Genomic DNA, 25,477 nt, shown 5'->3' on the forward strand with positions numbered 1-25,477 from the left:
CTCCACTATTCATTATCAGCTTCTCCTTCCGTGAGATTTCCAAGAGATAATGTTAACATATCCGTCTTCTCAAGCAAATATGCCAGGTCCACGAGGCACTCCTCTGCCCAGGTATTAAATAATGAAGGTAAACCTGGGGGAGCAGCATGCTGCTCCTTTCATCACAGCCAGCCACTCCTTTCATCACAGCCAGCCTTGTGCAGTGGCTCCATCTTGTGAAGATGCTGTCAGAGGTGGGATGAGACCCCGTGCATCCACACCATTGAAGGAAACAGGGCTTGCAAAGAAGGGCATTGGCAGAACAAGTCAGTCCCACCACTAATAAAGCCGTGCCCAACAAGTCCTCCTGCGCTGTGCTTTCTGCCCGCTACGCACGCTTTGGAGACTGATTGCAGCCTCCAAAGACACCAACCAGGCTCTCCCACCCACAGCGGGCGATACTTTTCCCCCCTGTGGTATTTTTGGCATGTGAGGTGGCGGGGAAAGGGTCGTGAGTGTGCAGAAACGTGGCTGGGGAGCAGAGGGAGGGAGAGGTCTGTCAAGGGCAGGCAAGGAGCTTGGTGGACGGAGGCAAGGGGCTCCAAGACCCTCTGACTTGGGCAACTGCAGGCAAATAACTCCTCACTAATGTGACGCCGGTGTCCTTAGCATTGGTGCCTGTCCCCAGGTGGCAAACACAGTTTCGGTGATTGGAAACGCCTGGCTCATTACAGTCCCTCTACTCGCAAGCAGGGATACGCCAGAAACCTCTCTCCCTCACAGCAGAGAGAAATGTTGAGGCAAAGGATTGTCTGAATCATTTCAGAGATGCGTTGGGCTCGTTAAAAGCCATTATGAAAAAAAAAAGCTGAAATAACAAGGCATCGTTATTTTTTACTGCTGACAAGCGATGTCGGCAGAGCATACTGTCACGGGAACACCCCCCCAGGCAGGGGGAGATGGGCCACCAGCGTGCACACGGCCAGTCTCTCAGGAGAGTGCTAGCCCAGTCGGTAGGGCTGCATGCCCCTCCATGCCACGTAGCCAACAGCCCAGGGTCAGTCCCAGCCCTCTTTTCTTGAGCAGTAGGGACACAGCCCAGGGTGCTGGGATGGGACTGAGGCAAACACCTGCAGAACAGCTGGATGCTGGGTCTTTAGCTCGGCCCTCACCACAGCTCCCTCCAGGAAAAGAGTGTGAAATATAAGATGTAGGTGGAGAGACGCCCAGAGAAAAATCAAGTGGGGTTTTTTCCCTTTGCAAATCTGGGAAATGCCACTCCCGAGAACACACGTGCCACCATGCCAATGTCTATAGTGCAACAGGTTCTGTTTACATGAGAAAAAAATGCTGTTAAGTCTCGCAAAACCACAGCCCAATACATTTCATCATAGTGTCAGATTACCACCAAATGGGAGGTAGCTTTCCCTATATATTAAACTTCTCCAAATATCAGTCCTGTGCCAGAAGCTGAGCTGCGGACAAGCAGGTAAGATACCACCGCTCAGGGTGGGAGCTCTTCTCATTCCCTTCAGCAATACCATCTCCTTGGCGGCCCAGGGGCTGCAGCTTTTTGCTGCACGAGATTTCTGCTTGAATAAGGATACCAAGATTTGTCCTGTAGTTCTGGATTTAGGTCACCTAAATTTTGATGGCTCTCATCCATACGTGAGCCTATCTCCCTAGGCTCCCCTCACAGTCAGTGAGGGGAAAGGGAGCTCCCAGAGTACAACTCACCCTGAAGTAGATAGTCAACAATGATTTAGACAGCTTGCATCTTGAAAGTGCCAATTTCTGAGTATAAAGAAAGTCTCAGGAGATTCAGGCAAAGCTGTCCGGGTGTGGCGAAGGCAGTTTGTATACAGAATATGGGCAGGGAGTTCATGGTGGGAGCGCAGCAGCACAGGGCACTGAACATTACTAATTTTATTTTTTCTGAATTAAATATTGGGTGTTGAGATTTGGAGGAAGTTACCAAGATGTCGTAGAAGATGCAGGTTTGCAACACCAGCAGAACCGAGAGGTCACAAGTCTCGTGAATGGCTGCAGGCTGGTTTGTGCCGGAGCAGGAGAGCTGCCTTTGGGGTCTCTTATAAAAAGAGATGCAACTCCATTTGTGTATTGCTTTGCCTACCCGACCAAGAGAAATACCCCATCAGCTCAGAAAGAGTTGCTTTGCGTTTATTCGGCAAGCAGCGAGATATATTCATGTCTGCTGACTGATTGATTTTCAGGCTGTTCTGCGTGCTCAGGAAGAACCACCCCATGCACCCAATGCTCATGCTGCTGGGCCTTGCTGCCCTCCTGGGTAAGTCTGGCGTCCCTCGCTGCCTCGCCCCAAGCAGCCGGGGATACGCTCCCCAGGGCCAGGAAGCAGGAGACGTTGATGCACCTCCTCACCCCCCTCCCCAAAATCTCGGTTGCCATTAAACTCTATCAGAGGAGAGAGTGCTCGGGTGTCCTTGTGAGTCTTGCAGAAGGAGGGGTGGCCTCTGAGGGACGGGTGGACGCAGGGTGCAGGGTGCAGGGCAGGACCTCACCTCCTCTCCATCACAAGGCAGCCTCGCACGGCTCCCGTGCCCCACAGCCTGTCCTCTCCAGGGTGCAGCCTCCCCTTGGGTTTTACTTGCAGTCACAAAAGGTTTTTACTAGTTGAGCCTTTCCATGTCACCTCTGCAGGTGCCTCCCAGGGCCGCACGGATTGCTATGGCAGTGTAAACAGAATTAAAACCTCTGGGGCTTCATGCAAAACTGCAAAGCCAGAGGGTTTATCCTACTGCGGTGAGTATCCCTCTTCTGCCAGATGGCTCCATTTCTCCATGGCACAATAATCCCAAATCCTTCACATTTCCAAAGTGCTGAACACACACTAGCTGCCAAGCCTGCATAATGTCCCTGTAGGCAATCATCTAGCTCCTCCCAGAGGCGAGGCAAATAAAATGTTGATATAATTCTGTCTGTATTAGAAGGAGAGAGGTGAGAGACAATTCTGAGTGTTAAAAGTTATTAAGCAAATATCTTTACTTTTGATTTTAATTACAGGAGTTAGTGCTTCAGAAAAGATCGCTGAACGGGACCTAAGAGCTATGAATCAATATAAAACACTCATTAAGAAAGTTGGCGAAAAACTGTGTGTCGAACCAGCCCTGATTGCTGGCATCATCTCCCGGGAATCTCATGCCGGCAAAGCACTGAAGAATGGCTGGGGCGACAATGGAAACGGATTTGGTTTAATGCAGGTATTTGCTGATACTCCACTAAAACCTGATAAACAAATAGCATATAAATAAATGTAAGCCTCCCAAACATATCATCCATTACAGCAGGGCAATAACTTCTTTTTGTTGTTTTGATATTTCTAGGTTGACAGAAGATCACATAAACCTGTGGGACAATGGAACAGCGAAACTCATCTTACCCAGGGCACAAACATACTTATCATGATGATAAAGACAATATGGAGCAAGTTCCCACACTGGACAAAAGATCAACAGCTGAAAGGTAAGGTACAGGCCACAGGTTTTGTCCAGGAGAGAAGAAAAACTTTAGGACAAAAACGTACTGAGTTAGTTCCCGTGTTCCTCAAAACCCACGTTTCTAACAGGCTGTCGCTTAGCTTTTCACCTCTCTTTTATTTCACCAGCAAAAGACAAGCTTTGTCAATTCTGTGTAGTTTCTGCCTTTCCTTATGTTGTGGTTTAATCCCAGCCTGCAGCTAAGCACCACGCAGCCGCTCCCTCACTCACTGCCCCCCACTCGCAGTGGGATGGGGAGGAGAATCGGGAAAAAAGGTAGAACTCGTGGGTTGAGATAAAAATGGTTTAACAACTAAAGTAAAATATAATACTAACAATAATAATAATGAAGTAATATAATAATAATAATTGCAATGAAAAGGAATATTAAAAGGGGGGGGGGGGCAGAAAAAAAAAGAAAAAAAACCAGTGATGCACAATGCAATTGCTCACCACCCGCTGACCGATGCCCGAGCAGCGATCCACCCCTCCTGGCCAACTCTTCCCCATTTATGTACTGAGCATGATGTCCTATGATACGGAATACCCCTTTGGCTAGTTCGGGTCAGCTGCCCCGGCTATGCTCTTCTCCCAGCTTCTTGCACACCTGCTTGCTGGCAGAGCATGGGAAACTGAAAAGTCCTTAACTTAGGATAAGCACTACTTAGCAACAACTAAAACATCAGCGTGTTACCAACATTATTCTCACACTAAATCCCAAACACAGCACTGTGCCAGCTACTAAGAAAATTAATTCTATCCCAGCCAAAACCAGGACACCTTAGTATGGCAGCCTTGCTGAATTTCCACCACCATGTGGCAAATATTTATACACCTGAAATCTAGTCTATATAAGAGCTGAGCTTTCCTTATCTGACCATGAAAAGTCTCCTACAGCCATTCAGGTTAACAAATAGCTCTGTGGTTTACTTGAATGGGGCCAGCAGTTCACTCCATATCTCTGTTGACAAAGGAGTTGAGGTGTGTTTGCTCTCAGGGAATTGCAAAACTGTGCTGCACAATGTGGAAAAGCTGCCTGCTTCAAAGCAGGCTGCACCCCACAATCCCTTTGGACTGCTGGGCTGCCACAGCGGGCTCGTTTCACAGCCACCTCAGATACCTCTGCTTTTCAACACGGCATATGGAGTAGCATATACGCAGCTGCGAGGCAAAGATAATGCCACGTATGAGTATGTTTTAACTCTCTTTTAAGAGCAGTAATTTTCAAGGATGAGTGAGAAGGTACAAGGATGTTGGATATGATATGATATGATATGATATGATATGATATGATCCCATTCTATTCTACTCTATTCTGAACAAGCCCAGTGTAAATGAAGGGCTTGTGCTGGGCCAGGTAAATGGTACAAGTTCATCAGGCTGCAAATATCTGTGAACACAAAACCTCAGGTATCTTTCTGATGTTTTGGTGGATTCAGGAATAACTATAAAGCTGTTTGCAGAGCCCCACTTAAGTCAGAGAAGATCCGATAACGCCGCCTACTCCCCTTCCAAAGTCCCAATAAGTGAAAGCTTTCAAAACCAGTAAAAGCAGAACATCAGGCTGGAATTTTCCCTATTTTTTTTAAGTCTGTATGAGTTCTTTTGGTGTTTCATTTCAGGTGGGATTTCTGCCTACAATGCTGGTGCTAAGAACGTCCGAAGCTATGACAGAATGGACATCGGCACCACCCACGATGACTACTCCAACGACGTGGTTGCACGAGCCCAGTATTACAAGAAACACGGATACTAGACTTGGTAATCTCTACTGAGTAACTTCCTTACCATCACCTGCACAACACCCCTGAGCGAGACAAGACACAGAGCAGCTGTACCCTGCAAACCCATAGAAATGCAAATCTACAGGAATGATTTACATGAACAAGAATTTGCAGACTAAATCCCTGAATTTTTAAAACAATATTCAGTAAGACAGCAGTCATGTACTTTCTTTACAAGCAATATGGTTTGGATTTTACAAAGGGAATATTACCAAATCTTAAATTTTTTTTCTGCTATCTACATATTTCTCTGAGTTACGAGGACTATCTTGTTTTGCTATTGATAATTTGCTGCTTTCCAGATCTTAAAACACATTTCTGGCAAAATCTGTCATTCTCTTAAGAAATCAAAAGGCAAAATAGTTCCTTGGGTATTAGCTTCATGATTTATTTTTTCAAAGCTGCTTGATATGTACATTATGATGTGGAGTAGTCATTTTTTTCTGAATGCTAATTTTTCATATAAAAGCATAGAATAGAGATGGATGTTTTCAGTCATACAGAAATAAGCAAACAGAAATTGAATAAAAGTGTTATCAGCAAACGAAGCAGGACTCCAATGTACTTATATTGTCACGTGTGTTAGCAAAGTTTGAATACATATGATGTTAATTTTAGGCAGATAGAGAAACTGAGAAGGGAACAGGATAAAATACATGTTTGCGCTTCCTAAAATTATTTTCCCTCTCTGCTGTTTGTAGAAGAGTGACACTCAGGAAAACAGCAGTCTTTGAGTTTGGCATATTTTGGTGCTCCTATTCCTTCTAGACCTGGAATTGAACTATGTCGTGGTTTAAGCCCAGCTGGCAACTAAGCGCAAAGCGGCTGCTCGCTCACTCCTCCCCCCCCGCCCCCTGCTCCGTGGGATGGGGAGGAGAATTGGAAGAAAAAGGTAAAACATCGTGGGTTGAAATAAGGACAGTTTAATAGGACAACACAAGGAGGGAAGAAGTAACAATAACAATAATACTAATAAAAGAATGTATAAAGCAGGTGCACAGTGCAATTGCTCACCACCCAGAACTCAATGCCCAGCCCGTTCCTGAGCTGCGACCCCTCCTCCCTCCAGCCAGCTCCCCCGACTTATATACTGACCATGACGTCATCTGGTATGGAATATCCCTTTGGCTAGTTCGGGTCAGCTGTCCTGGCTGTGGCCCCTCCCAGCTTCTTGTGAAAATTAACTCTATCCCAGGCGAACCCAGGACAAACTATTTTGGGGGTGGGAGGGTGGAAAGGCAACAAAAGGAGAGTGGCAGATGCCCGCAGGACTGAGTGACACTCATTCTCCAGGGCCAAAGGAAGAGTTGGTTTTGGTCTGGCAGCAAGCAGTGGAAGCCGTGCCTTTCCTACCAGCATCCACTTTCGTGCTGAGGGAACGTCCTTTATTCTTCCATGACGAGCACACCTTCTGGGAGTGGGAATAACTGTATGTTAAAATAATTAGAAAAACCACTGGCTGCAAGCATCTTAAATGGATAGGAAAATGCAATCCAAAGCCATTAACAGTGCACAGACTTATGATACACATCCTCCCAGGAGCAATTAGAGACCATGCTGAAAACATCCAGCATGGATTTAAACAGGGTAAATACTGCCCGGCCAACCTGTTTGCCTCCTGCAAGGAGATGACCGACTTTACGGAGAAGGGGAGAGGAGTGGGTATGGTATACCTTGACCTTGCAAGGTCTTTGCCCCAGCCTGGTGTAGTATCCTTATAGCCAGACTGGTGAGACATGGACTGGATAGGTGGGTAGAAAATTGGCTAGAAAGTTGCCAGGCTCCAAGCGTGATGGTCAGTGTCACAGGGTCCAGCTGGTGGCTGGTTGCTAGTGGTGTCCCCCAGGGACGGATCCTGCAGCTGGTACTGCTTTCTGTCTTCAGCAGCAATTCAGACTAGGGACAGAGAGCACTCCCAGCAAGTTCACAGATGATACCAAATGGCAGGTCCTGGAAAGGCTGGAGAAATGGGCTGAGGGTAACCCCATGGTGATCAATTAAGACAAAAGCAAAGCCCTACACCTGGGACAGAATAACCCCATGCACCAGTATGGGCTGGGAGGCAACTGTCTAGAAAGTAAGCTATGCAAAAAGGGACCTGGGGGTCCTGGTGGACACCATGGGTCCCCACGGAGATGTAGACTAACAGCACCCCGAGCTGCATTAGCAAAATTCTAGCCAGCAGGGAAGGGAGCGATCATTTCCCTCTCTTTCGTGATTGTGAGACCACACCTGGAGCACTGTATCCAGTTTGGGGCTCCCTGCTACAAGAGGGACACTGACACGCTGGAGTGAGTCCAGCAGAGGCCACCAAGCTGGTCAAGGGCTGGAGCACAGGACACACAAGGAGAAGCTGAGGGAGCTGGGTCCGCTCAGCCTGGAGAAGAGTCAGCTTTGGGGTGTCCATGCTGTCTGGGCCCTGACTGCACTGATGGGCTCTGCAGCCTCTTCCCCCTCTCTCCCAAGGGTCTGGCTGCCTGCATTGAAGGTCTGCTCTGATATTGCACTCTGATGAGCCTCATCTGTTCTCCCCTCCCATGCACCTTCTGCCTGCTGGCTCAGGAGCTGCATTTAGGCTCACAATCTTGCCCTGGGTCCTCACCTGAGCTGCACTGGAACTCAGCCTGTGCCTGGCTTTGTAACCTACTGATCCTGATTTTGCCTCACTGACTTTCCTTCCTGGCTTGCTCTCAAACCTGTCTTGTAACTACGGACTTGTCCTGGCAGGTGACCTGAACTTGGAAATACCTTGCTTGCCATCACCACAGCCCACGTGGTGCTGTGAGCAGTTTGCACGGGAAGGTAGGCTGGGAGGCGTCTGCTTCATTGCCACCCTGGAGAAGTAGCTGTCGGACAGCATATGCTCGGAAACCCAGGTGATTCACTTAATTTTTTTAAATGCAGGCTACACAAATCACCCAGAAGTAACAAACGCTGATCACTATTCAATTCTTAGACCAACCCATTAGTCCTGCAGATTGACTGTGATCAATTGCTTCTGCAGATGCTTCATGCCACTAGTTCCCGGGACCAGCACGGAGGGATGTCCCTGTCCCAGGGCTCACCAACCCATGGGCTCCAGTAGCTGAAAGACACCTTGCTGACACTTCAGCTACAGCTGCTATGAAATTACTTGTGTTCAACGTACACGTTTTAAAGCTACTTTCTCTTGTCTTTCTCACCTTGTACCAAATTGCTCAGTAGTACATCTGAAGGCAAGGTCTTAGCACTGGCCATCTCCATACTAACTCCCACTGAGCCCATACAGCCAATGTCAGGTGAGGTAAGGGCCGTTGTGCACTTAAATACAGTTAAACATGAGCACCTCAGTATTTTCTACCTCCTGGCAGTTGATGTAGCAGAGTTTTCCGGTAGTCATATAATAAATACGTGTCAAAAACATTCTGCCTTTTTGTTTCTTACTCAGAAAAAAAACTCCAAAGCTTTGTAATTTGCCTTAGCAAAGATATAATTGGCTTAATATATATCTTCACAAGGTCCTCCTTACGTACACATGGAAATGGCTGCAAACCTCACAGCACACGTTCACTGCAGACATCCCTCCATGTGGACGGGTGGCAACTTCACCTTCTCCCCGTCCACGCCACCAAGGTGGGCTGCGCTCTGCATGCCAGGATTTGCCTCCCGCAGCTACAGAGGGGATTTAGTCTCCAACATCCACCATCTCCTGCCCTCTGGCCCAGGGACTGACACTGCCAGCGTCCCTAGCCCAGGGCCAGAGCAAGGCAGCACGGTGGGAGTCGGGAATGGGGAGGGCAGAAGTGTCCTGCTGTAGTGCAAAGGCGATGACCACACTAGGATGCACAACATAGTGTAGCCTCTGCAAGACACGTGAAATCTTCGTGCTAATCAGCACCAGAAAAGCCTCAGCTAAGGGCTGTGTTCAGTTTGGGTAGCCATAGCTCAGCGAAGACGGGGATCAACTGGAGAACCTCAAAACTGCAGCAACAACCATTGTCAGAAGTGAAGAAAATGTGACCTGAAGAGACTGCAGAACTGGGATGGCTTAGACAAGGAAAAAAATGCTAAGGACAGGTATATGTGTCTACAACTACACAACAGCCAGCCAGGAAAGGGAAAGAAGTAAACAGGTTTGCCACATCCGTGTGGACAGAGTAGAGCAGGTACACATACATAAATGCAAAAATACACATAGTTTCCCATTTTTGGCTTTCATTTTCAATCAGCAATGAATACAAAGCATTTAAGTATTGCTCTTTAGTATTTATCTTATAACAAGAACGGCCTTTGCTGTACTTAGGTGAGGTCATGAACAAGACTTCCAAAATACTTGAGAATTTATCTAAAGTCTCAGCTCAGCTTTGCAAGGCTTGCAAATATGAACTTATTACAAAAGACACTGAAATTTGTGCAATTTGTGTAAGTTTCATGTCTCAGTCCTGTTTGCACTCTCCAGCATGGGGCTTTACATCTGCTGACGTGACAAGCAGAACTTCTGCAAAAACTACTGGGGACTTTTGAAACCAAACCAATAAATAAAACCAGGAGGGTTTTGAAATATATGGTGCAGCTTGTTCCCTGTAACAGCCACAGCCACTGCTTTCCTTCTTTCAGTATTCTGTTGGATCTGCACTATCAGGCTTAACGTCTTTTTGATTGCTTAAATGCTAAACTATAAAACAGAGCTTTGCCACACTGGTGTCTTAATTTCTTAAATATGAACCGTTATTACAGAAAAGAAAAAAAATTTACCAAAGCAGTAGATGAGAATCATGTATCACGAATGGTATAGTTTACTGATGGGACTACACTACCTAAAAATTACATGGGAAAAAAACAAAGTGCCACTTGATCCAAGCCAATTTAATCCCACATCCAACACTGAGAAGCCATGGGTGCTTCTAAAACAAGTCTGCAGCAGTAAAACATGTGAAGAATAATCCACTCAAAATTTTTATTGCAATTGGGCTTGTGTGATTCTTTATGAAATGCAGGAAGGGCCTAAAAGCATGTTCTTAATTTGCATTAAGCTGCCTTAAACATTGTTTTGTATCAGATGGGTCCTCTTTGACCTCCTTGGGTCTCTCTCCTTTACGGAGAGAACTTCTATTAAATGTACGCCAAAACTCTCAACTACTGGCTTACCAGAATGGAAGAGAAACTTGTTTTATTTTACAAGAAAAGGTCCTTACTACTTGTTACTGAAGATAAACAAGAGCTAAAAGTAAGATAAATCACAACTGCCTTCACACATTGTTTAAACATTTCCCAGCAGCATTACCCAACTTCCACCTTCTGACTGGGGAAGGGTCACTATTTCACTGTTTCTCTGGCCATCAAAAATGCTGCAAAGCCGGACAGGACACACCTAAGGACAACACAAGCAAAAGTAAATCCAGCAAAAACAAGCCAAGTCATACTCCTACAGTTAAGAAATATCTAAATACAGTTAAAAAGCAGTTAAATATAAAATAGTTAAACACTAACTAAAAATAGACTAAATTTCGTTCATCTCTGCAGCATGATGTTAAAAAGAAAAGCACGCTAGTCATTGCTTTGCCTTTAATTGAAAACACTTCCAAGCCACCCTGTTCCAGGCTGTGTGATATCGGCTGCCCTCTCAGGAGCTTAACACAGGTATTCTTCAGATGAAGCTTTTGCGGATGAGCCAACACTCACTCCCACACTGAGAAAAGACTCTGAATCCCTTTCAATTAATGCATAATCTGCTGCTGAAAAATGCCAGGGCCTGCCTCCACAGCTATTATCTCAGTTCTTACACCAAACATTTTCAGTTCATAAGTAAGTTTCTGTCTTGATAAATCTCTCACTCATGGAAACCAGATTTAACTGACTCGGTCTCTTCCCCCTCTTCCTACTCTTTCTTTCAGGCTTTTCCCCTCCTGACAGACAATCAACAAGTTAAATTATTCCTTCGGTCATGTATGTGTATATCCCCATTACCTCCAGATTATGACCCTGCCTTTGGTGCGGTTGCACAGACAAAATGGACTGAATTCAGCAGCGGTTTCTGGGGAGGGAAGAAGCACTGGCCCCTGATGCTGCAGTGTGGTAGGGTGACCCGCAGCCCACGGCGCTGGCTCACGGCGCTCCGTGGTGACGTCAGCACAAGAGACCAAGTTTCATGGCAGAACCACACTCTGACAGGCTTTTTGTAGCATTTCTGAAAGATGAAGAAAAAGTAGGATGAGCTGGATCTGAACTGGAAGTTGCTGAATGCCTCAACTAACAGTGAGTACAAGGGGAATCCAGGACATAAACCGCAATTTGGGGCACTTTTGAGGCTGCCCAAAGCCACCACCTGTACCCCTGACATAGCAGGAGAGATCGCAATGCTGTGTGGCTTACGTACTGCCTCCTCCGTGGCAAGCGAGCGATGGGACAAGTGTGAGATGCTGCAAAGAGCACTGGCAAAAGCCGTAACCGGTTCTCTGTCCCTGGAGACCCGAGCCTGCAGCAGCTCCCGAGCTCTCGCTGGAGCCTGCAAGCTGCAGCGTGCTCGACATCGCACAGGTGTCAGGGCTGTTGTTACAAACCACTGTGCAGACACGCCATTCTCTCCCAGTAGTCTGAATACAGGTTTGTTGAGGAAAACACTTCCCAGGACATGTGAGACTCCATGCATGCATACATGATTAAACAACAATTTCCAGAAAGCATGGGAGATCTACCTGCCTGCCTCACTTACTGTGACATAGAAGCAAGAAACTGGTACATCCTTTACGATTCTCCCCCTGCAATAAGGGAATGGTAGCACAGGCCATGTGGAGATTACTGGTTTGTGAATCATCTTCAGTGGTATTTTGAATTTTCAAATTTTTTTAATGTCACTTCTTTATGAGCCATATCTGTTCTATTTTCCTTCCTGCCAGACATACTTCCCTCTGTTTCAACCTTCTTTAAACTCACTCGTAATTGTGAACATGAAGAGCTCCATTTATGGGCTGACGTGACTTTTTGGAGCTGGTTCTCTATGGGAGGTATCAACGAACAGTACAGGAAAAACTTACAGAATTGAATCTTTCAACGCAATGACACAGGATGAATTCCCCAGCTTAAAATGTGAAAGAGCTGATGAAAGAGCAAAACAGCGTTTCACCCTCTTAAAATTTACCGTGGGGAAGCAGCATGTCAGGATGCATTAGCAGTGATGGGCAGGTCTGCCACCCAGTGGCTTTTTTCCTTGCTGCTGAACAGCTACAGTAGCTTTGATCCACGCTGCCTGCTAATCTGGGTTTGTGCCTTCACCTTTGTCGCCGCTGTGCAAGAGGGGATAACAACAGGGACCTGGCATAGGCTCTTCAAATCCAAATTCTCAGCGGTTGCAGCTCTGTGTCATGTTATTGTTGCTGGGTCTTTGCCTGCAAAAACTTTATTACATCCAAAATCGCAGGTTCCTGTTTCCCCATTGTCAGCACGTTATCGCTCCCAACAACTGAAGGGGGCAGTTGTTTTCAGACGAGGCTCCTCCTAGTCCCAAACTGTCAGCAACGGGGGTTTAAATTAAATTAAAAGGTATTTCACTTTCAAAATCATAATTGTGTTCGTGCTGTAGAGCAGAAACCCTGTTGTGTTTGGGTGGACGCACAAGAAGTTCTTAGGCGTTCCTGTTTCCCGTAATACCAGCGACATGTGGGAAGTGCACTGAGTCAGCTGCTCCAAAATGCCGCCAGCAGATAAAAAGCCCATTTGTCTCCAGGACGTGCAGCGAGAAGGTGGGGTGCGGCGAGAAGGTGGGGAGACATCCTGCAGCAAACATGTCAGGTCTGTGATGTTTGTCTAATATTCTTGTAAATAATTCACTGTACCAAAGTGTTTTCCATTAACTGCTGGGCTCGGGTTAGCATTGTTCCTCTCAGTTGCTGTTTGTGTGTTTTCCCTTCTGCAATGGTGTGTTTAGACAACAGATAAACGCAGATAAATTGCAAGTCAAACAAACTGCAAGTCAGATAAATTGTAATGGATGTAATTGAAGGATGTTTCTCTTCGATTTTTCTTGTTGACAGTAGCTATGGAAAAGCAAGCTGGAGCCAGTAAGTAGCGTAGGATGTCTTTTGACTCTCATAGATTTTTTTTTTATTTTGGAATAGAAAAAACACCTTTTGGAGGTGCCTTTCTCCATCGGCTATGTGGACAGCCCAAGTCACAAGCTTAGACTAGACAGCTACGTTTTAGGCAAGCTAAAATTTGAGGAGAAGAATTGTACACAAGCTAGTTCACCTCACAAGCTACGCTGTGGCTTTATGCTAGCATGACTGAGAGAGAGGTAATCCTTTCCAGAGCATATGATACCATGACCGCATCTGCTAGCACAAATGCCTGCACTAGTATCGAAATGATGCCAGGGGTTTCAGTCATGGATCTGAAAATGTTGTAACGGCATGCGTCACACACTGCGCTGGCCTGACATCTGGGTGTAAATACTGCTCTTAGGCTGTTTGGAGCGTTATGGGAAAATACTGAATGTTGACACAACTGGAGCTTCGGAGGCAACCGCAAAACCGGAAGGCCTGAGCTATGCAGGTAGGCACTAATTGAGTTGTTCATCTCCCCTTACATCCACGCACAAGTTCATGCCTATTACGGATCCAGGTCTCTGGCTGCCAGTCATTGCCTTGCGAGCAGATTTTTCCACAACCAACAAAGACTCTACTTGGGCCCATAAGTTTATGCTGGGAACAGAGTTGCCTTTGAGATGATATTCAAGACCATCACAGAGAAAATGCAAGGTCTGCTGGGTGCATCCAGCCCCTGCCATCGAGCCTGCTTCTCTCTCCCTTAAGAGGGTTTCCCTCATGACCTAAGTTTCTGAACATTTCCCCATTATATTCCTAAATTAAAAGGAACTAAATCTGGGACTAATCCACCCAAAGGCTTAGATTTAAAACAAGAAGGCCCGCCTTTTAGTCTGCACACTAGAGAACTGCCCTCTGTATTTGAAAAAACATCTTTTATATCATCTGTGTATTGATTTCTAGGACACTTACCCTTCAGCAAAATTGGTCAATTCTATCATTGCTTCTCTCTAAATAGATTCACAGGGATTCAAAATGTCAGCTCAGTTATAATCACTGTTAGAACAACTTGTTTCTGATTTTAAAAATGAAAGGAAAAGTCATGGATATTGTGTCGTAGGAGTTCCTGCCTCAGAGAAGATTGCAGAAAGAGATTTGAAGAACATGGAGAAATACCAAGCTAAGATTACAAAAGTTGGCAACAGCAAGTGTGTTGATCCAGCTGTGATTGCTGGTATTATCTCTCGAGAGTCGCATGCTGGGACAGTGCTGAAGGACGGCTGGGGTGACCATGGAAATGCATTTGGTTTAATGCAGGTATGGTCAACCTTTTTAAAAATACAAACCTCATCCTTCTTTTGAAGCAGAAAGGCAGAAGAGCAGCAGGGGCCCCACTGAAAGGCAACCCTCTAAACCTTTTCAGACAACTCTTTGGCCATAATAAAGCCGACACTGACCCGGCTGTCAGCTCCCAGCACCGGGGAAGGACCCCGGTGAGTGTCAGGGCATGAGCAGACTGCTTTTGCACTGTGAAACCGCTGCTTACTTCACAGCGCTCTCTTGGGAATGAAGAGATTAATTGTTCCTATTTCATACTTTAGATAATAAATCTTGTTTCAAAAAGCATTTTTTTTTTAACTAAGCATGGAGGCCTGTAGGCTGCAGCTACATACAGTCAGGTTAATTACCCTTTATGCACAGGCCTGGCTAGTGGGGGATCTTGCTTCATTATTCATGCCTACATTCACGCCTCACTTGCCAAGTTGTACGCTTATCCATACAATCCCTAAACATTTGCTGCACGCATTGGGATCCGCTTTTGTAACAGCTCCAGCCCCCTCAGACTTGTGCTTTACTACCCCATGGATAAGAGGTGAAGAAGAAGAGAAGGAGGAGGAGGAGGAGGAGGAGGAGGAGGAGGAGGAGGAAGAGGAGGGGGAGGAGAAGGAGAAGGAGAAGGAGAAGGAGAAGGAGAAGGAGAAGGAGAAGGAGAAGGAGAAGGAGAAGGAGAAGGAGAAGGAGAGCAGAACTGGGGCAGAGATGGAGGGGAGATCCCTAGAGGAAACAGGGTTTTTCCCACCCTTGATGCAGCTGGGGAGGAGAGGAGCAGTCACCTTGCAGCTGGAAAAGCTGAAACCGCAGTAAGCCCACTTTCTGCACCCTGTCACCTTTACAGCAGCAGCTGTGTTGGGTTTTTAAGGCTCTGACAGACAAGGAGGTGGGGCAGGCATTCCTCTTCAGTGCCTGGATAGTCTGCTATTCACGCATCTGCTGGCTTCGCCTGCGCCTTGAGCTAAGTTTGCTTCCTCTCTATACAACTACAAAAAAGGTAAATCATAAGATTAAAGATCAAAATGAATACGAGCAGCCTGTAAGGGATGAAGAACTCTGGACAAATAGTGGGGTTTCTGGTGTGCTGATACTGCCGTCTCACTTTCAGGTTGACAAACGGTACCATAACATTGTCGGGTCATGGGACAGCGAAGAGCACTTAGCACAAGGCACAGATATTTTATGCGGGATGATAAACGAAATCCAGAAGAAATTCCCAACTTGGACAAAGGAACAGCAGCTCAAAGGTAGAGTTTTGTCAGCTTTAAAACACTTCACACACATAAAAGTCAAGCGTGATAATGCTGTAAAACTGAGCACTTCAGAAAACAAAACGCATCCCAGTCCCTCCGTTCATTTTATTGAGGTGTTGAATAATATTCCTTAATACTCACTAAAAGGAGTAGAGGAATAAGATTTGGTTAGCTTTCTAACAGGCTTTTGGAAAACTTGGCAAATACCATGACAGTTTTCAGTTGCAAGGAGTAAGGGTGGGTTTTTCCCCTCCTCTCTCAATCTCGTTTTGTGTTTCTATACCCACCTACAAAAAACTACTATCCTGGCAACTCTGAAGAAGGAACACGTTCATTTTGAAAATGTATGGTCCTCTCTGGAGGAAACACAGTTATATTCTTGAGCACTGATTACAGCTGAAGCAGTCGTTATGGTTGGGTGCCTTTATTCCAACTACAATACAAATACGTCTGAGGTTATTAATGTGGGTAGGCACGAAGGAACATGCACAAAAGGAAACAGTCATACAACTGAAGATGTTAATGTTAGCAAAATACAGCAAGGGGACAATGATCACCAAGTCTGGATGTAAAGGAGGAAATGATGATTTCTTCACAAAGTTAAAACACAAAAGGAACACCTCCGTGGCAAAAATAGCTGGAAATGGTAATACAATACTGGTGAAAAGAGAGCTGCAAACAAAAGCAACACATTTAAGTTGTGATTTTTGGTTGTTTGCTTATTTACTGACGAAGTATCACCTCTGTTTATGTGTTTCTTTCACTCTCATTTCAGGTGGGATTTCAGCTTATAATGCAGGAGCTAACAACGTCCAGAGCTACGACAGAATGGATATTGGCACAACACACAATGACTACGCCAATGATGTGGTTGCAAGAGCCAAGTTTTATAAAAGAAATGGATACTGAGATATCTGAGTGATGATTAGATTTGAGTCACTGATTGCATACTTTGCTTCTAATTAAAAAAATCCTGAATTTCTCCCCCAGAAAGAGTAAGAAGGGGGGAGGGCAATGAAGCCAGAAACAAGTGCAAGCTTTCAATCCTTTTTTTTCAGCTAAGCTAAAAAATCACTTTAAAAGATAACACCGCTAATAATCCAAACTGCAACCTATCTTTTGCCATTTATTTTTAATCTCACTTCATGAGAATATTCAAGCATAGTTTTCATCTGTGCTTGCAGTTTCTCAAGCAGCAGATTAATGCTGCAAGAAAGTTGTAACTGCTTAACAAGATTTTATCTGCCTTAGATTCTATCTGTCAATACATGTGTCTAACAGCAGTACAAAATTAGTTGTTAATAATTTGCAATTTTGGAATTGAATATTTGCAATAAATATTGCACATGTTTACTCCACCAGAAGATTATATCACACTGTATCATATCCTTTCAGGATAATTGCTCTTAACTTTGGTCGTGTGACCCCCAAAGTGGCTGTTTCTTGTGAAAGGAGGGAAAATACTAAGCTATCCTTAACTTTTTTTTGCCCTTGATACTACTCCATTTTAGCCTTTACAGTTGCAAACAATCTGTAAAACTCAAGCTGCTGTAATGAATACTTCTATTGAAGCTATATATTAGGTTCATTGCAGGGTCTGGAGTAAGAATATGCACATTCCATCACGTTTTTCAAATGGCATGTAGTTTATAAAATCTGATGCAAGTTCATCCACAATAAACAGATCCTTTTAATCAATCATATAGTAAAGCTTTGGGAGAGCCTTAGCTTCAGAGTTGTTGGGTCCATTCAGCCATTTCAAGACACAGGGGAGAAAAGCAAGTGGTTTAGAGTGGTTAAAAAGAACCCTCAAGCGTATCGCTAGGAGCTAAAGGAGAAATAAGAAGGAACATGGGGGGCTTGTTTGTTTTTTTTAAATACGGTGCATTTTTTATAGCTAGTATTTTGTACCTGTGATTAAAAATATCCTGATGCTATTATTAGAATTGTATTAATCTACTCACACTACAGTATTAATTACCAAATCTGAAACAGTGAGTGAACTTGCAACAGAGCAATAGCACAGAAATAGAAATTTATTCTTAAAACAGTACATTTCCACATTGCTACCACATATTGCACCAAAGATTTGTTTGAATATACTTTAAATGCTACAGCAGGTAAACATGGCAAATGGTTCCTACCCAAGAAGCAAGCTCATCGTGAGCCAGCTGTGTGCCCAAGCAGCAAAGGCAGCTAAGGGTACCCTGGGCTGTACAAACAGAAGCACAGCTTGATCAAGGGAAGGGATTACACGCCTCTACTAAGGGCTTGTTAGACCACATCTAGAGTACTGTCCAGTTGTGGGCCCCCTGACACAGGAAAGACCAATTAAGTAGAGCAAACTCAGTGGAGAGCCACCAAGGTGGTTGGGGCTGGAGCACTTGCCCCGTGATAAGGGACAGCTTCAGGTGGACCTAACAGCAGCCCCACAGTACCTACCTGTGAGGGATAATTGAGGAGATGGAGCCAGGCTGGCTCCTCCTGGTAGTGCAAGGTGGGAAGAGAAGTGACGACAGGCATAAGCCGAAAGAAGAGAGGTTCAGACTGGATACAAGACTGTATTCTGCATATAACCTTTTCCCCATGAGGACAGCCAGGCAGCAGAGCAGGCTGCCCAGAGAGGCTGAGCTGTCCCTGTCCTCAAGAGGTTTTCAAGACCCAGCTGGACAAAGTCCTGAGCAACCTGGTCTGACCGCAGCGCTGGCCCTGCCTTGAGCAGGAGGTTGGACTAGAGACCTGCAAGGTACCTTCCAACCTGAATTTTGCTATCATCCTAAGTCAGCTTCTTTGTTCCCTGCACAAAAAGGCAGCATCTCTTAGCTGTGCTTCATGAAGATTTATATGAAGCACTTACAGTGCTCCATTAATGAAAGGATGCAGAGACACACTGTGTTGGTGCACCCTGTTGGTTCAGGTTTTAGACCTGAGAGCAAATCTTTAGAGAATGTATGCTTACACAGAGAAGGTTTGGGATAGCAGATTGACTGTATGACAGTTGTGATCTTGGAGGAAATACTATTTGAGAAATACCCAAACTTACACATATATTAAAAATCTTAAGAAAATACAATTTCCTTTTTCATTAAAACTGCCAGCTTGTCAATTAAAGACAGCTGTAAACACCTCTTGTAGCCAAATCTTACCCAGAAATAACAGGTACTATCTAAAGCATTTTCCCTTCTCTGTACTTGGGAAGCAGTTATTAGCTCTGCTTTAACTTAGGTAGTTTATCACACACTTTTTAAGAAGTTGTGCACAGTACCAAGCAAGCTTGTTCATTAACACATTCTTTCTGGTTTACATTGCAGTACTTTTGAAGGTTGTAGCATCTGTACAGTGTAATGAATAGAACATCCATATTCATACACATACGGTGTAGGACAGAACTGGCAGTGCTCCCTCTGTTGGAGATTCACCAGGCTGCAGTGCCGTGGACACAAATCCTGAACGTGCTTGGTAAGGCTGAGCGATCCGGGCTTTCGTGCTCTGGGCCACCACTCCTGGTACACGTCTGATATTTGCTATCCCTCTGCAACAAGACCCGTTTGCCTAATTTTCTGGGCCCTAGTACTTGTGCCATCTCTTTTAAGCATGCCCTGTACCTTGGATGCACTACACGTCCTTCAAAAGGGCTGAAATTTCAACTTGTACTAAGTACCTCCCTGTGGGAACTTGATCATCACCACACAGAGACTGCAATTATAACACGCCATGCAGATGCTGGAAGAAAGGAGGGAGGGAAGAAAGGCAACATTCATTTATCTGCTTCACTTTTTCCTTGCTATTCTATATACTTCAGACTGACCCCAGTATTTTCTGTGTCCTTCCAACTATAGCCTGTAGCTTGTTGAGAAATTGAGGTTTTTTAGCTCAATTTTGTGTTTCTGCCTTCAGCCTGCCTGTAGGAGCCGTTACACTCTTTAATGCCACTACCATAGCCTATCCTTCTTTTGCTTCTGCACACAGTGTCTCCAGCTTTTACGTCCCTCTACTGATATGCCTATTCCTTTGAACTCCTACTGGTGTTTACTCTTCTCTACAAGCATGCAGAAAGGATAAACATTCATTTTCAGCAACTCTGATCTTGTCACAACATACAGTCATTAAGATTAACTCCTCTACAGTGTGTCTAGTGTGGGAGAGGCTCACAGTGTCTTAAACTATGGAATTTATGCTTGCTGGAATGAAAACTACTTTATCATTTGATACAGCAGCAGCTTCCTAACTTTGGCCACAATTCTTAAAACTGTAAATAAAAATATGCACACAGTACTATTCAAGACCCTTCAGTAAAAGGTGTTATTTTATAAGCTTGCAGCCCATAATTACCAACTTGCATCAAAGAGGTATGCTTCAGGGTCTCCAGATTTCTAAAGTTTGCAATTTTAGAACATGAAAAGCATCAACTTTCACACAGACTGCAGCTCTTAGGCTATTATTATTAGACATTTAGGATCAAGAAATACATATGAAATGAGATAGCATGTTTCCTGAAAGACAATTATACAACCTACCAAGATGTGAATCACTCCTTCAGTTACTCCCAAATGGGGAGTTCAGGTACTTTTTAAGCTACAGAGGAGGCCAGATGACAGACTGTTTGCTAAGGAACAAGCGTGAGATCTGGATGACCAAGGTAAGTCACCCAAATGCCTGCCTCAATCAAATGACACTCTCGGTGTCTAGCCAGTTGATTCTCGTGTAACTGCTAAACAGAGGGCTTTTCAATTCCAGTTCCTTCCTTTGTGCAGTAAAGGTGAAGTCATGCACCATCATTGTAAACCTTTACTGTGAGCTGGGAAATGTCCTCACCATCATTAGTTACATCTATTCTACTTACTTCTCTGCTTATCTAACTCTATTTATGAAGTTCTCTAGTAGCTAGCCATAAACTGCAGCAATCTAGTCAAAAAGTTAAAACATGAGGAAAGAAAGCCTATCATTCATTTAATATTTCAGGCAAACATTACCAACACTGAATTTTGTATTTGTACACATGTAATCCTTTAAGCATCAGTGTCACCTTCGCCACTCATACCAGACGGGGTAAGAATTAAGCTTACACTTCATACACAAACTCTTAACTCGGGAGTTAAATTATTTATTTTATACAACATAAATCCAACCAGCACAGCTTATGACTTAATTTCTTTCTGCTCCACAGGTTTCAGATGCCGTTTAATGACAAGCTCTCCCTTGCTCGTAAGAAAGGTGTCCGACATTTCCTCTTCTGTTGGCAACCCATATGGTAGTTTCAGTGGCTGTATTCTACAGGCAAAAGAGTTTGCTTAGTGAAGTCCTATGACTAGAAGAGAGTTACATTAAGTGTTCCAAATTAAACAAATAGTTAACAAACCTTATCAGATGTTTAACAACTTTCAGTCTGGAATTCACAGAAGGGATATTTTTGTGCAGTCTTGGCTGATGCGCCTATATAAAGGATAGAACAGGTTTTACAAATGCATTGCCAAACCCCAAATCTCTGTTCACTGAACTTTTCACACTATCAGTAAAAATATAAACCATATTTGCAAATATAAGATTTAGAGAAACGTTATGCATCAAGAACATACATAAAAATACAAAATCAAAACTTGATCAAACTCTTGATTCCAGTAAAATGACAAATTCAGCTTTATTCCCATTACATTATCAATATACTCAAATTTCTTCCAACTGTTAAAAACACTATAAATGTAAATACAGTAGTTTAGGGGTAGGACTGCTTGCTAGTTAGATCTTAAATTGATCAAGCAAACATTGTTTCTCTGTAATATAACACTAACTAGACAAATTTTTGCACAATGTGCAGTTGGCCTAAAAAATTTGGTTACACATCTTTAACACAAACTCTTAAGAGTCTGTTTGAAAATTTATCATCCCTTTTGGATTTGGAAGCCTTTTCATTAATAAATGAGTCTTATTTGCCTACCTGCAATATCTGAATAATATGATCCACAGAGAAAACTGAATTAAATTGATTTACAAATCTATTTTTATTATTTTAGCAGAATTCTCAAGGTAAGGTTCTCCTCAGGCATACACAGCAATACCATACAGTGATATTCTGAATTCCCACTAAATGGGCATTTGCCATTAACATTTCTCTCAGCTCTTAAACACATCATCGATTTCTCAATAACATTTATAGCAGCTGTAAAGCAATCCGAGTTTTGTGACTGCAAAATTGAGGTCCTTAAAAAAAACACCACCTTTAATTCTACCCTACGTTTCTACATTTCTGATGTACACAATAAGTATAAAGAACAACAATCATACTTTATCCAGTCCAAGATCACGTATTATCTTCTTTTCCCAATATGGGCGACCAACTACACTTTTTATTCTAGTAACAATGTGGATTTTGTGGGGCTGGTCAGGGTCACCTCCATACTTTTCATGATCTCCAGGCCGCGGCTGAAATACCTAGAATAAGAAGTTCACAAAAACAGAGGGTTTCTTCCTAAATATCTGAATTATTGTTATTATAGTTAACAAAATAACTCTCTAAACCATACTTCAACCTTCGTAAAAATTCTTACATGTTTAACTACCTTTCTTTACAGAAGGTCAAAGCACCAACAAATGACCTCAAATTTAGCTTTCATAACATTAAGTCAAACATATTTTTATAATGGTTTGCACTCTTGAGTTTGGCTGTACAACTGCATAGAAATCCATGGACAACACTATACCAGCACAGCACTTAATTCACCTGCATCTCACTGAAGAACCTCCACTTAGCCTCTGAATGGTAAGTCTTTCCACAGGCTTTAAGAATGATTTTAAGGAAAAGAGTCAACTGACACTAGACGGTATCTTGCAAAAAGAGAAGCTAAAAATGTAAATGTAAAAATGCACAATGTAAATCAAACTTCCCATCTCTTTGGTTTTAGTTATTTATTGAACAGAATATTTCAGTTGGAAGGGACCTACAACAATCAGCTAGTCCAACTCCCTGACCACTTCAGGGCTGACCAGAAGTTAAAGCATGTTACTGTTGTGGAAGGTGACAAAGCTGAGCTACCACACCCAAACAAAACATAAACAGCTCTTGGCAATAATGGGGTAGGATTGTGAGGCTGTAATAGCACAGGAACATATATAAATTATAGAGGCTGTTAATTCGTTTTGGAGGGCTTTAAGGACTTTGTTTAGCTGCTTAAAAGTAGTCGTTCATGATAAAGCAGAACTCACAGCTTGCTTAATGCTTTCACTTAACACTGACCTATTCTCTGATTGGAGGAATAAGAAGATTCGGAAAGCCCCAGAGCCAGTTTGAGCCAGAAAAAGCAGACATGGTAACAACTAGCCTCAAAAACAAGAGAGAGAAAGAACCCGCCTAGAGACAAGGAAAAGGACCCAATGAGAGAGAAGACAAACCCAGACCCGAATATTACTATTGGACCAGACTATGGTGTGAGGGGCGGGAATTTAGATTGTAAGCGTGTAATTGCCCAGGGATTGTAGTGTTTGGGGTCCCTCTCCAGAGGCACACAGCTCGAGCTGTTTAAATTTGTGCACCACAAATAAAATAAATCATGCTTTTTATTTTGAAGGCCTTGATTCTGCTTCAGGAAACCTAGGGTCAAGCCTGAGGGAAGAAGAAGCACCTGAGGCTGAGTGTCTGCATGTGAGGAGTCGAAAGGGGCACCTGTCGGCTCACTGGAGTCGCCCACTGCAAAGGGACTCTGGTCCTAGCCGTTAAAATCCAGGGTGGTGTGTGTGTGACTCTTCGATTGGTGTGTGAATGCTTGGGCACTGGCTTCTCCCTTAACATTATTAAAGGCATTGTCCAAATACCTCTTAAATGCTGACAGGCTTGGGGCATCAACCACCTCTCTAGGAAGCCTGTTTCAGTGTTTGCCCACCCTCTCGGTAAAGAAGTGCTTCCTAATGTCCAGTCTAAACCTCCCCTAGCACATCTTTGAACCATTCCCACGCGTCCTGTCACTGGATAGCAGGGAGAAGAGGTCAGCACCTCCCTCTCCACATCCCCTCCTCAGGAAGCTGGAGAGAGCAGTGAGGTCGCCCCGCAGCCTCCTCTTCTCCAAACTAGACAAACCCAGAATCCTTAGCCGCTCCTCACAGGACATGCCTTCCAGGCCTTTCACCAGCTTTGTTGCCCTCCTCTGGACACACTCAAGGACCTTCACATCCTTCTTAAATCATGGGGCCCAGAACTGCACACAGCACTCAAGGTGAGGCTGCACCAATGCTGAATACAGCAGGATAATCACCTCTTTTCACTGGCTGGTTATGCTGTGTTTGATGCACCCCAGGATGTGGTTTGCCCTCTTGGCTGCCAGGGCGCACTGCTGACTCATACTGAGCCTGCTGTCAGCCAGCACCCCCAGATCCCTTTCCGCAGGGCTGCTCTCCAGCCACTCCTCTCCCAGTTTATACTTGTGCCTGGCATTACTCCATCCTAGGTGCAGAATCTGGCATTTGCTCTTGTTAAATGTCATGCCATTGATGATTGCCCAATGCTCCAATCTATCTCGATCCCTCTGCAAGGCCTCTCGTCCCTCAAGAGAATCAACAGCACCTCCCAGTTTGGTATCATCAGCAAACTTGCTAATGGTGCATTCAACTCCTGCATCCAGATCATTGATAAATATATTGAACAGAACTGGCTCTGGGACTGAGCCCTGAAGAACACCGCTGGTGACCGGTTGCCAGCCAGATGTAGCCCCATTCACTACAACTCTTTGAGCCCTGCTGTTCAGCCAGTTCTTCATCCAGTGCACTGTGAGCCTGCTTATCTCACAGTGTCTAGAAACTGTCATACCACAGAAAGCACAGAATTAAGCAGGCTAATACGTATTTTTCAGTTTCTCAACTACTGAAGCACATACCGAGTCTGGAATTCTTGACTTGGTAAAGAGACAACGAACCCACACTGCGGGCGCCATCCCCTCCATCCTCTTCCCCAGCATCTGCAAAGAGAGCAGGACATAACTTGTCGGGACTTTCCTTACAGCTCTTCATACTTGCAAACAGATTACACAGCCACTCAGACCCAGACCGGGTGAGGACATATCCCGCGTTTATTACATCTCTCGGTGGCTGAAGAGCAGACGGTGCTGACACCGGGCGCCCACAGCCTCCGCGGCCTTTCCAACGGCCGCGCTCTCCTCCTCAGGGGAGGCACGGACCGGGCCCCGCGGCGGCAGCGCTCCGAGCGAGGCGAAGCTCGCAGCAGCCTAGAGCTTGGCTCCTCGCGCCAGCCGTAACCGCCCCCCTCTCTCCTTCCCCCTCTCAGCGGCGGCTGCGGGGCGCCGACAGGGCCCTTCCCCGCCGCCCCTCGTCGCTTCACGGGGCAGGCCCCCCGCCGCCGCGGGCGGGGCCCGTACAGGCAGAGGCGCGTCGCCAGCGTCGCGTCGCGCCCGAACCAAACCCCAGCCCGGGGCACCACCTTCCAAGCGGCTGCCTGCCCCAGGCTGGCCCGGCCCGCCGCCGCCATCATCTCGGTGCGCAGCCTTCCGGCTGGACACCGGCACCCCGGCACTTCAGTTCCGCGCCGGCGGAAGGACAACAGCGAGGCACAGCCCCCTTTCCCTCCTCCGCTCCGGTTTCTATTCCCGCCGCGG

General features: G+C 45.0%; 3 protein-coding genes across 4 annotated transcripts; 2 read left to right on the top strand and 1 right to left on the bottom strand.

Annotated features, from left to right (window-relative positions):
* The first annotated feature begins 2,229 nt into the window (after nt 1–2,229).
* Nucleotides 2,230–5,820, top strand: LOC127024869 (lysozyme g). The gene is made up of 5 exons (XM_050909604.1): nt 2,230–2,287; nt 2,659–2,760; nt 3,022–3,218; nt 3,342–3,480; nt 5,117–5,820. Exons 1-5 carry the CDS (start codon nt 2,245–2,247, stop codon nt 5,248–5,250), a joined length of 615 nt encoding a protein of 204 aa, XP_050765561.1. The 5' UTR covers nt 2,230–2,244; the 3' UTR covers nt 5,251–5,820.
* A 5,793-nt stretch (nt 5,821–11,613) lies between these two features.
* LOC127027210 (lysozyme g-like) lies at nt 11,614–17,162 on the top strand. The gene is made up of 6 exons (XM_050913214.1): nt 11,614–11,796; nt 12,883–13,045; nt 13,715–13,804; nt 14,417–14,613; nt 15,737–15,875; nt 16,657–17,162. The coding sequence occupies exons 1-6, from the start codon at nt 11,614–11,616 to the stop codon at nt 16,788–16,790; spliced, it is 906 nt and encodes a 301-aa protein (XP_050769171.1). The 3' UTR covers nt 16,791–17,162.
* A 3,790-nt stretch (nt 17,163–20,952) lies between these two features.
* MRPL30 (mitochondrial ribosomal protein L30) lies at nt 20,953–25,378 on the bottom strand. Of its 2 annotated transcripts, none has more exons than XM_050910093.1 (5): nt 25,303–25,378; nt 24,743–24,823; nt 22,164–22,310; nt 21,241–21,314; nt 20,953–21,152 (listed from the first exon to the last, which is right to left on the bottom strand). In XM_050910093.1, the coding sequence occupies exons 1-5, from the start codon at nt 25,351–25,353 to the stop codon at nt 21,020–21,022; spliced, it is 486 nt and encodes a 161-aa protein (XP_050766050.1). In that variant the 5' UTR covers nt 25,354–25,378; the 3' UTR covers nt 20,953–21,019. The 2 variants fall into 2 exon arrangements, with proteins under 2 accessions (XP_050766050.1, XP_050766058.1); XM_050910101.1 differs by lacking the exon at nt 25,303–25,378 and adding an exon at nt 24,942–24,972.
* Between the last annotated feature and the right edge of the window lie 99 nt (nt 25,379–25,477).

The sequence above is a fragment of the Gymnogyps californianus genome, chromosome 1 (genome assembly GCF_018139145.2).
Source record: "Gymnogyps californianus isolate 813 chromosome 1, ASM1813914v2, whole genome shotgun sequence".
Classification (NCBI taxonomy): Eukaryota; Metazoa; Chordata; class Aves; order Accipitriformes; family Cathartidae; genus Gymnogyps; species Gymnogyps californianus.